The sequence below is a fragment of the Ustilaginoidea virens genome, chromosome 2 (assembly GCF_000687475.1).
Source record: "Ustilaginoidea virens chromosome 2, complete sequence".
NCBI classification, from domain to species: Eukaryota; Fungi; Ascomycota; class Sordariomycetes; order Hypocreales; family Clavicipitaceae; genus Ustilaginoidea; species Ustilaginoidea virens.
In genome coordinates this window covers 497,599-510,048 of record NC_057317.1, presented here as the reverse complement: position 1 = coordinate 510,048, position 12,450 = coordinate 497,599, and the positions used below count along the sequence as shown (strand labels likewise).

The window sequence follows — 12,450 nt, the reverse complement described above, 5'->3', positions numbered from 1 at the left end:
CTCAGCCGGGGTTTTCGGCTTGTCTCTGGGTGGACACGAGATGCAGTGGGCGGGGGAATCAATTGGCGCTGGGGATTTTCGATTTAGGGACATGGTGCTCGGATGAGCATTGTGCTGCTGTACTTTACCATGGCATGGCGCTTTTGATCCATCCATGCTGAACTTTGAAACAGATCTAGAGTCAGGACGGGTGGTGATACGGGACAGGGCTTGATACAAGCCAAGCATAGAGACAGTTCTTAATGGAGAGTATATTTCAGCAAAAAAAAAAAAAAAAAAAAAAAAAAAAAACATGCGTTTGTGCGGCAGTATGGAGTAGACGATGCCATCAATTACCACATGCATGCTCCAGATGGCCAGAATTCTTTCCCAGGTGGAGCGCTGCCAAGTCGTTGGTCGGTATGTCTAGTGCCATTATTATGAGCTGAGCTTGGCAGGAGCAGCTATGCCCGACCCCGGCGACCAGTCGTTGCTGCCCTGCCCGTCCACGGCACGGCGTGGGCAGAGTGGGAAAGAGCTACCGGTAAAAGGCGGTGGCGAGGCGATGGAGATGGGCGACATGTTTCCGTCTCGGCGGGTTGCGTCAACACCAGTATACCCAGGGCAGACGCACCAGGGCGAGGAGTTGCATCTCACGAGCATGGCCAGCCTCGCCGCAGCATTCCAAGACGACAAATGGCGTCGTTCTCTTCTCGGCCCTGGGACTGCCACCCACGCACCCACCCACGCACCCACTCGGCTGGCGCGGTGTGGGGTAGAAGCAACATGAACCCCGTGCAAGCTGCAGTTGGCCCTAGGCGAGCTGCCTAATCAAATCCGCTATGGAGCTGGCTAGCCGGAACGTTCAACGCGGGTGACGAGAGGGCCTGGTCCCGACGGATGGAGCGAGGCAAGACGGCGGCGCAGCAGCAGGACGAGGAGGGGGCGGGCGTGGAATGCCCCTTGGTCCTTTGCAACGGCATCTCGAGCACGACTTGATGAAGTGCAGCTCTGCGGAGGACACTCGGATGTTGGTGTCGCCTTGCGCCCGTCAGCCATAAGCAAACACACTCGGCTCCCGCACCCCCGGAGCGCGGTCGGTCTGCCAACGCGAAAGAGCCATGGCGACTCTCGTGCGGTTAAAAGGGAGGATGCCGCGTCGCGCGGGCTTCAAGCCTTGGATCCTGTCGAGGCCGTTGTCGACGCAAGGACTGAGCTTCAGAACAGGACCCAGCGAGGTGCGTACGGTCCAGGTCGATCATTCTTTCTCATGTTCTTCCGACCTTCGCTCTCGATTCCACGTCGTCTCCTCATCACACACCGCCGCCCTCTCCATCCCCCGCCCCCCGTGCTGACAAGCAATGAACGCTCTTCTAGCCCCCCCTGTACACGGGCACCATCCCGCAGCATTTCGCCGAAACCGTCTCCCGCCACGGCGACTGCGCTGCCGTCATCGCGCGCTCCCCTGCCCCCGACGCGTCCGAAACCGCCCTCAGCTACCACGCGCTGGACCTGCTCTCCAACCGTCTCGCGTCGTCCCTCGCCAGTCTCGGGGTGGTAAAGGGCGACCGCGTGGCCGTTTCCCTGGGTAACACGCCCGAGTTTGCCGCCCTGACCTATGCCTGCTTCAAGCTCGGCGCCATCCTCGTGCCTCTGAACCCGAGCTTCAACGCGAACCAGCTGGAAGCGGCTCTGAGGCACCTCGGCGTGCGGGTCCTCGTCGCGGGGGCCGTGACGGACGTCGCCTACAAGCCCGGCAAAGGGCGCAGCAACGAGGAGCTTCTGACCCGGGTGGCGGGCGACTTGAGGGGCAGCAGGATCCAGAGCCAGGGCGTCCCGACGCTGCAAACCGTCGTCGTCGTGGACAACCGCGCGGGCCACGGCGACGTCCGGTTCGGGCTCGAGGAGTGCCGGGCCGTCACCCCGTACGGCCTCCTGCTGGACGGCTCCCCGGGCGCCGTCACCCCTGCCGAGCGCCTCCACCCCCACGACACCATCAACATCCAGTTCACGTCCGGGACCACGTCGGCGCCCAAGGCCGCCATGCTCACGCACCGCTCCATCCTCAACAACGGCATCCTGATTGGCCAGAGGATGGGCCTCGAGCCCCGGGACCGGATCGTCGTCCCGCCCCCCCTGTTCCACTGCTTCGGCAGCGTGCTCGGGTACATGGCGACGGCGACGAGCGGCGCGGCCATCCTGTTCCCCAGCCCGGCGTTCGACCCCGCGGCCACGCTGCGCATGTGCGTGGACCACGAGGCGACCGGCCTGTACGGCGTGTCCACGATGCTCATGGCCGTGCTCGACGCCCTGGACCGGGGCGTCGTGCCCGAGCCCCCCGCGCACCTGAGCAAGGGCATCGTGGCCGGCAGCTCCGTGCCCGAGGCGCTCATGAAGACCATCTTCCGGCGCCTGGGGCTGCGCGACCTCGTCATCTGCTACGGCATGACCGAGACCAGCCCCGTCAGCTGCATGACGTCGCCGCGCGACCCGCCGGACAAGCGCTGCGCGACCGTCGGCAGGCCCATGCCGCACACGAGCGTCAAGATTGTCGACCCGGCGGACCGGTCCAAGCTCGCGCCCCTCGGCACCCGGGGCGAGCTCGCCGCGGCCGGGTACCTCGTCATGGGGGGATACTTTGGCGACGCCGCCGCGACGGCGCAGGCGCGCGTGGCCGAGCCCGACGAGGACGGCCCGCCGGGGCGCACGACGGTGTGGATGTACTCGGGCGACGAGGCCGAGATGGACGAGGACGGCTTCGTCACCATCACCGGCCGCATCAAGGACCTCATCATCCGCGGCGGCGAGAACATCCACCCGCTCGAGGTGGAGAACTGCCTCTTTGGGCTCGACGGCATCCACCAGGTCAGCGTGGTGGGCGTGCCCGACGACCGGCTGGGCGAGAGCGTCGCCGCCTTTGTCATCCCCGCCAGCGGGTGGACGACGAGCGACGCCGAGGACGAGGGCGACCCGGCGCCGGCCTCGCGCCGGCAGCTCACCAAGGGGGCTGTGCGCGCGCGCGTGCGGACCGCCCTGTCGAGCCACCTGGTCCCCAAGCACGTCTTGTGGGTGCGCGAGCATCCCAAGACGGCCAGCGGCAAGATCCAAAAGTACAAGCTGAGGGAGAAGGCCGCGGCGATGCTGGCCGCGCAGCCTGCCGGGGCGTCCGTTGGCGGCGGCAAGCGCCAAGACGCGGTGGGGGGGAGCTGACATGGCATGGCGGTTTTATGACATGTATCTGAATCTTGCGTGTCCATTTATACCATCGGGCGTCTAACTCTGCACGGAATCTATGGCCTGTCTATTGTAGACCACCAGGCGACAAATCCTCTGCACGGAATCCATGGCCTGTCCGTTGTAGACCACCGGGCGACTAACTCCTCTGCACAGGATCCATCCGCCTCTCCATACAGACCATCGCATCCAACCCCCATTCCATTCCACATGAACCTTCATCCTGCCTGCGTCCTGCTCAGCTCCCGCTCCTGGCCAAGAACCACCACGACAGGCACCAGCCCCAAATCCCACGGGACAAGCAGCCCCCGGCAGACACCCACGCCCGGGCCCCCTTCCAAAGGAAAGCCGGAAGCGGGAACGGGGAGCGGTCAGAGATCCCCCCCCCCCCCGTCGGACGCACGTGCTGCTGCTTCGAGCCTTGTCGGGGCGGCCAAGAAGCAAAGCCGGAGACAAGAGGACGGAGATAAGACCGTCGTCATTAAACCTGCAGAAAAATTAAGGAAGAAAAAGAAACCATCCATAGGTGAATTCGTCCGCACCGCGCGGGGGGAAAAGGCGGAAAAAAGAGAAGAAGAAAAAACAGAGATAACAGAGGCCGAGGATGGCCCACGAGAGTAGCAACAGAGTCCCACCCCCCCCCCCCCCCCCCGCCCCCCAACGGTTTCGTTTGCCTCCGCTTCCCCCCCCCCCCCCCCCCCCACTTCAGTCAACTTGCTTCTCGCAGCCGATGCGCCCCAGCAGCTCCTTTCGGTCGCTGTGTCCTGGAAGGCTGACGCCGGAGCTGCTGGCTTGCCGATTCACCCCGGTTCTGCGCTCCCAGCTTCGCAGGTCAATCTCGTCGGCGTCCACCTCCTCCTCGAGAGGCTCTGCCTCTTCGTACACGTACTCCTCCTCCTCGTCCTCGCCCTCGTCGTCGCTTCGGGAATCTTCTGCTCCGTCGCCCCGCAGGACCTTGATGACCACCCGGATAATCATGGTGAACCAGTAGATCGTGATGCCCTGCAGAACCAGCAGGGGAGCCAGAAACGCCCACTGCACAGTTTCGTTGAAGCAGACTCGGCCGGTGGAGCTGAGGAACGGCTCGACGAGGTACGTCAGCCCGGGAGGCGTCGCCTCGGGTCCAATCAGGTGGTCGTTGGTGCCTCGGAAGCAGCCTCTGGGCAGGCTCGCAGGCAGGTGAGAGTACACCGACCAGCACACCATGACGTAGAGGACATGACGGGCGACGAGCCAGGACAAGACGAAAACGCCAAACATGATGTCGCAAAGGGTGTTGTATCCGGCGTATTTGAGACACTTGGCAGCCTATGTTGAAGCGTGACGGAATCAGCATGTGGCCACAGGTCATGTTCACAGGTCATGTTCAGTGAGGAAGGATAACATCAAAGCACGTACCGGGAAAAACAAGTCGACCACGTCCATAATGACCAAAATCGTGTTCCCGACACGGGTGTAGTGGTAATAGTAGCACGACGAGATCAGAAACGTCGTGATGATGTGGTGGCTAAACATTTGCCAGTGGTCCTTGCGGCGCTCCTCTATGTTGATGACGATGATTTGCTGAAGCCAGAAAGCCCATTGGGCAAGGATGTAGCCCTTCATCAGGCCATCCATCTCGCGGTTCGGCCAGTCGGTCCAAAGCTCCCACATGTTGAGGTAGTAGGGCGACTTGCAGTAAATGTACTGCAGCGTTCCAGGTCAGCTGTTGCTTCTGCAGGTCGAGCGACTACAAGGTGGGAAAAGAGAAATGAAAGGAAACACTCACAACTCCCATTGTCCAAAACACGCTGTAATACACGAGCAACCAGGCCTGTTCCGTAAATCGCACCTGATACTTTCTTTTCGTCACGCCCTGCATCCTGGCAAAAGGCGCCAAGACGTACTCCATGAAGCCAGCTCTCAGGAGTGTGAAGAGGACAATGCAAAACGTGATGAAGTAGACATCATCGAAGCCAATGCCGTACTGGCCGGTCCTCCCATTTTTATAGGCAAGATGGAAATACTTGTGGGTATGCGATCGAGCTTTCGGGATGAGGTGGTGGCAGAGGAAAAGCAGGGCCAGGAGATTGGAAGAGAGACCTAATTGACCGAGTGCGTTAGCAACACACCACGTCCAATACATGAACCGGGCTTCCCAATCTTCCTCCAACGACGACGCGGCGCATCCACAACGGCGGGTGGGGGTTGAATGCAGAAACACCAGCACCTGCTTCTCCAGAGAAACGCGGGAGATGGAACCTACTGATCTGATTCTCAACAAACCACCGGATAAAGTGCTTCCAGGTCCCGTCCTCCTTACGCTTCAACCTTCGGACGAGCACATGTTTTCCGTCAGAACTCTGCATGTACACGGGCCCCTTGCCGCCAGAGGGCGCTGAGACAGAGCGGAATTGGCGCCCATCCGCGACTGCGCTACCTGGCGCCTCGGCGTGGTCGAAGTCGCCCATTGTGTGTGGGATTGCGAAGCGAGCGAAGGAGCGAGCGAAATCGGTACAGGCTACCGAGAGATGGAAAAAAAGGCAGATAGGGGGGTGGGAAACGTCCAGAAGCTGGACTGTTCGGCGGGGGGTTTCTTCTTTTTCTTCTTCTTTTTTTTTTTTCGTCGTCGTATCTCCAAACTCTGCAAATCCCGGCGCGCGTTTTTGCCGACTCTCCTGCTCTCCCTTTATTTTTATGCTTAATTGGTCGATACCTCCGGGACTCTCTTAGGTATAAGATGAAGGAGCGACAGGTCGGCGTGCGTTATCCAAGCCAGGGTTCAGAGTAGAGATGGCGGCAGACCGCTGGGCTATGTTGGTGGGTGGACGAGGTCAAGATGTAGGCATCTGGGATAGATTCAAAATCAAAAGATGCATCTCTGGTCACTTGGTGGTGGTGGTGGTGGTGGTGGTGGTGGTGGTGGGGGGGGTGCTGGCTTTGGTGCGAGCAAACCGGCAGGAAGAGGTCTGGTATGTGTAAGTACCGTGTACGGAGTACCTGTAAAATGAGCAGCAGAAGCGTCTGGTACACGCGGTCACGCAGAAACTATAGCGCGGACCTGGGCTGGGCTGCAGAGCTGCGTTAGGTATGTACGGCTGGGAGTACTCCGTACCTGGTAAAGAACACGGGGCGACTGGGGAATGCCGCTGCCGCAGCCGCTGCCGCGGCCGCTGCCGCTTGCTGAGCTGCCGTTGACATGTCAACAGTGACAATAGCAGCAGCTGGCCCATCTGGCGAGAAGCGCGGCGAAGCATCTGCACCTGTTCACCTGACAGGACAGGACAGGACACGCTGCTCCAGAGTCCATCAATACCACCCACCCTCGCCTTGAGAGGAACCTCATGCAATCGACCTGTCAACCCTGCTGCAAACGTAAAAGGCGGTGGTGGAAACTCGCTCAAGACATGGCGCTCGGGTACGGAGTACTTCATCTTTTCCAACAGTAAAACCTTCCCCCTCAGACTTCTTTCCCCCCTGCTGAAGCGCCCGTGGTGCAGATACGACGTCGCGCCTCGGCTCCAGCCAGGGCCAAAATCTACGCATCGCAGCAGCCATACAGCCCGAATTCCTGGAACGAGGCAGGCCCGTCAAATGGCACCATCTTCACCTTGAGATGGTCTGGTGTTGCTCCGCGGAACCTTTGTTATTCCGACCTGCTGATTGGTAGAGTGGCAGCCCAGTCGACCGGGTCCACTTGTCTCACCCCTGCTGTTGGCCTGGGAAGTCGAAGGGACCGGGTTTTCAAGATCGGCCATCCCATCTTGTTACTGTACTTTATTCCTCCTCAGCTCACCACCGCGTGCTGTGAGCTAACTGCGCCCTAGGTACGGAGCACGGAGCACGGAGCACTCGTAACGTCCTCCGCAACTGACGTGATTTACTCTTTGCTCAAAACATGGCGTACACACCTCTGCTGTTGGAACAGAGTGTCGCGCCGTCCAGCACTGCCAACGCCAACTCCACGCAGACCGTCCGTCTGCTTGGCTCGCGCGAGGCTGCATCGAATCGAGCCCGCACATGGGCGGGTTCAATGGTTACTGGGAGGGGCTGGGCTGGGCCAACAACTTCTGCCAGGTTCCGGCGAACTAGCAATGCAAGCCCGGCGAGTTAGCTCGAGGGCGGCATGGCTAGCGAGCTGTCCGTCTTGCCAAGTGCCTTGTGCCCTGTTTGTTGGCTGGCGAGGCTGGAGCACCCGGCCTTTGCGAATGCCTTATTCTCCGATGCAGTCAGTTCTGGAAATGTAGCCCGAGCGGGCGGAAAGGAAGCAACTTGGTCACGATTCTCTGCCGGATACATACGGATAGAGTTGGATATCCCCAGCCTCCCGCTCATCAGGCATTCGTGCATGTCCAGGCTCCCGGAGCGTCCGGCCGTGCCTGGCCCCCGTCCCCAGTGACGCGAGCGGCAGCTAAAACTATTCTAGAAGCATCTACATCGTGGACTTGACCAGAGCCAGCCACCATCACCGTCACTCACCAATGGCCACGCTTGGGTAAAGCATTCAGAATTGGCAAGAATACACGCACCGGTAGCCTGCCGTAGACGGTGCGCATTTTGTCTGTTTCTCCAAGCGGGAGCACTTTGCTCATCCGACGACGCTTTCTGGCTTCTCCATCATGGCACGTGGCACACACCAAAAGCTCCAGCAAGGCAGGAAACCCAGGCGCAAGGACAACAAGTTTTGCCTGGCATCAATGATCAATGAATGAATCATTCATTGACCAAGACCAACGCGCAAGTGGCGAGCCGTCTTGCACAGTGCGACCCGCGTCGGTCCCCCACACCCCACACGGCCGTTGACCCGCTCCTGTCCAGCCTTGCTGGAGTCTACTGCTGACACCATCCTTCACTTCGTCCACCTTCACTTCGCCAACCTTCACTCCTCATCGTAATTCAGCCGCGCCTACTTCCTACAACGCCCAGAGAACGAGCCCATCCATCCAAAAAAGACCCAAGTAAGGGGAAACGAAAAAATCCCATCTCGGCATCCTTTGTCCCTCGCGCGCCCGACGTCATGGCCTCGAGCACCACCAACCCCAAGTACCAGCCTGCTCCGCAGCACGACCCCGATGACTTCACCCGCGCGCCACCCGCATACGGCGAGTCGTCGTCGCGACCAGACGAGGAGCAGCGTCTCTTTGGCCCCCCCCGCAGCAGCGAAGACAATCTCCCCGACGACTTCAAGGTACGCCCAACCACCCCCCCCCCCCCCCCCCCCCAAACCTCCGCGTCCGCCCGTCGTCGCCGCGACACCCCGGCCGCCGCGCGAGGCTCTTGATCCCGCAGCAAACAGCGCCCGCTCACCATTCCCCCGCAGTTTGGAGGATCCGTCGCCGAAGCCACCGTCGATATCCGCAACCAGTTCGTCCGCAAGGTCTACACCATTCTCACCCTGCAGCTTCTCGCCACCGCCGGCGTCAGCTCCCTCACCTTCTTCAGCAGCGCGTACAAAACCTGGATTCAGTCTCACCCCGGCCTCGTATGGGTCTCTGTAAGCAAACCCCCCCCAAAAAAACACGCTCGACGGCTTGCCGCCCGTACTGACCAAGACCGCAAAGCTTATCGGAGCCATGGTCTTCATGGGCCTGACCTACTGGAAGCGCAAGTCCTACCCGACCAACCTCGTCTTCCTGTCGCTCTTCACCTTTGCCGAGGCCTACTCCATCTCCGTCGTCGTCTCCTTCTACCAGACAGCTGTTGTCCTCAACGCAGTCGTCCTCACGGCCGGCATCTTCGTCTTCTTGACCCTTTTCGCCTGCCAGACAAAGTACGACTTTACGTCGTGGATGCCCTACCTCTTTGGCGCTCTGTGGGCCCTCGTCCTTTTCGGCTTCATGGCCATGTTCTTCCCGTACAACTCCACCGCCGAGCTCGTCTACGGCGCCGTTGCCGCCCTCGTCTTCAGCGCCTACATCCTGGTGGACACGCAGCTCGTCATGCGCCACCACCACGTGGAGGAGGAGATCGCCGCCGCCATCAGCCTGTACCTCGACATCATCAACCTCTTTCTGGCCATCTTGCGGATCCTCAACAGCCAGTCTAACAACTGAGTCTGCCGAGGTACCCCGAGGTAGTCTGGTCAAACCGCGTGCGAATCCACGCAGCGGCGGTGTGATGAATTCGGAAAGCGGGACGGGGTCTTTTGATGGTTCTCGGCTCGACGCACCCAACAGTGTGCCAGCGTGTGTGTGTGTGTGTGTGTGTGTGTGTGTGTACTTGTTTTTGTTCGAGCCCCCTTGCTAAGTGACAGGTAGTCGGTGTTTGGGATGCGGGTTTACTGTTATGGATCTCTCTTGTCTCTGGGCGACAGTTTGCCTTCTCTTTTTTCTTTTTTCTTTTTTTTTCTTATTCTTTTTTTTTTCTTCCCTTTTTCCTTCTTCTCTTTTCCCTTTCCGGCCTCTTGTCTTGTCTCGTGTCTCTCTCTCTAGTCCCGGGTTTCGTCGTCTTCTTTTCCTGGCTTCCATCCGTCTTGCATCATTCTTTCCTTCCTCGCGTAGTTATTTATTCATAGTCGCTGGTTCTCGGTGCCGGAGCCGTTCGACAGACTGGCCAGGTTGGATCTTGAATCAATCTCTTCATCATGGCCCCTCTTCGTGCTTCTCTCGCTGTTTGCCCTCTCGCGTCGGATGCACTCGTCATCTTGGCAGCTAAACTTTTGCCCATGCTGAGTCGACGTCGTCGTAAAACATGAATTCAATCTCTGTGTTGCAAACTCCTGACAAGAGAAACAGGTACAAAGAACCAGAGCGATCACTAACCAGACCAATCAAACTCGACCGGGCGTCACGGCCAGCAAGCCAGAGGGCTACGACATAAACAAGCGGGGTTTGCCAATACAGCTAAAACAATGACATTAAGCCGGCTCCCACCGTGCCCATCTACCAGAGAATGTCGACGGCAAAGCATCACCTTTTCCCTTCGTCATTCCACCTGCCCACCTCAGTTATTAATTCCGCCAGGTGCTCGCCGTTGCCGTTCCCCCCGTCGACAAATCCCAACCATCGAGAAACCACCATCGTATCAAGACTACAGGGCAAGTAATGTCTGTAAAACCGGCACTTTGGAATGCACCCATCACCAATCCTGGCTATCCCTTTTTTCAAAAGTCCTCCAGTCGTCACCATCGTAGCTAGCTTTGTTTTTTTTTCCATGTATTGAGATGCGAAACAAAGCCCAGCGGCGTCCGCGTGCAAAGCCCCGTGACAAATCAATTTCGGTACTGCAAGTTGGAGGGGGGCTACTGCTTGATTCCTGTGGTCTCCAGTCATGACGAGGACGGTGAAAAGAAAAGGAAACCGACGCCAGACATGAATAGAACCAACGTCGCACATGTTGCTTAGTTTTCGGGGTATCGCTGAAAGACCCGATTGTCTTGCTCGGCTCGACGTTAAGCCTCGTGGTCGCCATTGGCTTCCGCGCCAGAAGTAGCAGCAGTGGCCTCTCGCTGCATACGAGCCTCGATTTCTCGCAGCTGCGATTCGCGAGCCAGGAGTTCCTGTCGTTTCTCATTGATTTCGCGCTGGACCTTGAGCTCGATCTCGCGCAGCTTCTCCTCTTCTCTTCGGAGCTGCTCCTCCTTGAGGCGGACAGATTGTGAAGCAAGATCCTCGGGGTTCATGGAACTATCGATGCTTCACGGGGGTCAGCAAAAGCGCGCAAGCTGTAGAGCTTTGTGGCATGGCAGTATCAAGGCTTACTTTCCGGCGGCGCCATCCACGCTCTTGGAGAGCTTCTCGGTACGGTAGTTTTCGTACAGGAAGTCGTGGGTGATTTCCTTGAGGTCGGCCAGATGGCTGTGCAGAAGAGCAGATCGAATGGCGAGGAAGTCGGAGTGACGAGGATTGTCAACCTCGACAATACCCCAAGGGTACTGGCGAGCGCGAACCTTGCGGCCACCAACCTCAACAACATCTTCTGAGCCGACAATGGCAAACGGCATCAAACCACGCAGCTCCGCATTCTCCTCAACAGTGTCCTCGTCATCCTCCTCGATGTCATAGGGAAAGTTGTAAACGGGGATGCGATAGTGCTCGATATCCTCCATCACGAGCTTCTTCGACTCGGCCAGCTCGGCGGGGGTGAGAGAATCGGCACGGCCAATGACGGGAATAACGTTGCATCGAGGAGCAAGGCGCTTCATGAGCTCAATGTCCAGTTCACGAAGACTAAGCGAGACTTGCGTTAGAAGGCGCCCAGTTCCTTGCCCCCATGTCTCTCATCTTCCAGCCCGAGGACTTACCCATGGCCGGTAGGAGTGATGAAGTATAGCATGACATGAACACGATTGTCCCTGAAGCGAGGATTACGCTTGATGCGAGACTCTTCGGCCAGGATGTAATCGTATTGTCTCTCGAGGTATCCGACGATCTCTGAAAAGCTGCAATAGGGTGAGCAAAACCTGTCACCATGCTAACTGTCCTTCACCTGCTTGCGAACAAAATGAGGACCTACCAAGCTTCGTTGTCAATCTGGTCACCGAATCCAGGAGTGTCGACAATGGTCAGCGAGATGCGAGTGCCTTCATCGTCGAGCTCAAGCTCTGCAACAAGATGCATTTTTAGTGGTTTCGTCGTTTTCGCTTCGTTTCGCCAGTGCGAGACAATGGCCATGACGTACCAACGTTAACAGGCTTGATCTTGATGCCCTCCTCGACGTGGGCTTCCGAGTGATTGTCGGCATTCTTGTGCGTAAGAACATCCTTGTTGCAAAGAGTATTGACAAAGGTCGTTCGGCCTGCAAGATGGCGACATTGTCAGAGCCATTGTGAGCAGCGCCTGGGATAGAAAGAAGCCAAAGGAGAGTTGATTTGTGACTGTGCCAAGAGGAAGCAAGAATCAAACGGGAATAGGGACCTACCAGTTCCAGAAGCACCGCAAACCATCAAACAAAATTGAATGCCCTTCTTGACATTCTTCTTCCTTCGAATCATTTTCTAGATCCAAACGAATAGAAGTCAGCAATGAGTGTAGGCGTGGCCAATGTCTGTTTTTTTTTTTTTTTTCTTTTTTGTTTTTCTGAACAATTGTTGGGAAAGGCGACATCCTGGCGGGTCGGAGAGCAGGTGTCTGTCTAAGGGGTGGGACAGCAAGCTGTGAGGAGACACGTACGGTGGCGGCGGAAGACATCTTGATCTAACTGATGATTGGACAGTCTGCCCGAAAGGAGAAAAAAAAAGAAGGAAGGAAATTTGAGCAACGAAAACGAAAAGCGGCAGTTGACCAAGACTGGGAGATGGTGGGGGAGAAGACAAGGCTT

The 12,450-nt window shown here is 58.1% G+C and overlaps 5 protein-coding genes across 5 annotated transcripts; 2 read left to right on the top strand and 3 right to left on the bottom strand.

Moving 5' to 3' along the window:
* Nucleotides 1-1,100: 1,100 nt before the first annotated feature.
* On the top strand, nucleotides 1,101-3,189 carry UV8b_01892 (uncharacterized protein; the record flags this gene model as incomplete). The annotated part of the gene is made up of 2 exons (XM_043139390.1): nucleotides 1,101-1,217; nucleotides 1,357-3,189. 2 exons carry the CDS (start codon nucleotides 1,101-1,103, stop codon nucleotides 3,187-3,189), a joined length of 1,950 nt encoding a protein of 649 aa, XP_042995324.1.
* A 729-nt stretch (nucleotides 3,190-3,918) lies between these two features.
* Nucleotides 3,919-5,663, bottom strand: UV8b_01891 (uncharacterized protein; the record flags this gene model as incomplete). Its single annotated transcript, XM_043139389.1, has 4 exons — nucleotides 3,919-4,521; nucleotides 4,612-4,899; nucleotides 4,982-5,295; nucleotides 5,459-5,663. 4 exons carry the CDS (start codon nucleotides 5,661-5,663, stop codon nucleotides 3,919-3,921), a joined length of 1,410 nt encoding a protein of 469 aa, XP_042995323.1.
* A 395-nt stretch (nucleotides 5,664-6,058) lies between these two features.
* On the bottom strand, nucleotides 6,059-6,626 carry UV8b_01890 (uncharacterized protein; the record flags this gene model as incomplete). The annotated part of the gene is made up of 2 exons (XM_043139388.1): nucleotides 6,059-6,192; nucleotides 6,308-6,626. The coding sequence occupies 2 exons, from the start codon at nucleotides 6,624-6,626 to the stop codon at nucleotides 6,059-6,061; spliced, it is 453 nt and encodes a 150-aa protein (XP_042995322.1).
* A 1,583-nt stretch (nucleotides 6,627-8,209) lies between these two features.
* Nucleotides 8,210-9,245, top strand: UV8b_01889 (uncharacterized protein; the record flags this gene model as incomplete). The annotated part of the gene is made up of 3 exons (XM_043139387.1): nucleotides 8,210-8,380; nucleotides 8,513-8,686; nucleotides 8,754-9,245. The coding sequence occupies 3 exons, from the start codon at nucleotides 8,210-8,212 to the stop codon at nucleotides 9,243-9,245; spliced, it is 837 nt and encodes a 278-aa protein (XP_042995321.1).
* Nucleotides 9,246-10,582: 1,337 nt separating this feature from the next.
* On the bottom strand, nucleotides 10,583-12,320 carry UV8b_01888 (uncharacterized protein; the record flags this gene model as incomplete). Its single annotated transcript, XM_043139386.1, has 7 exons — nucleotides 10,583-10,826; nucleotides 10,893-11,360; nucleotides 11,435-11,572; nucleotides 11,647-11,734; nucleotides 11,812-11,928; nucleotides 12,052-12,127; nucleotides 12,303-12,320. 7 exons carry the CDS (start codon nucleotides 12,318-12,320, stop codon nucleotides 10,583-10,585), a joined length of 1,149 nt encoding a protein of 382 aa, XP_042995320.1.
* Between the last annotated feature and the right edge of the window lie 130 nt (nucleotides 12,321-12,450).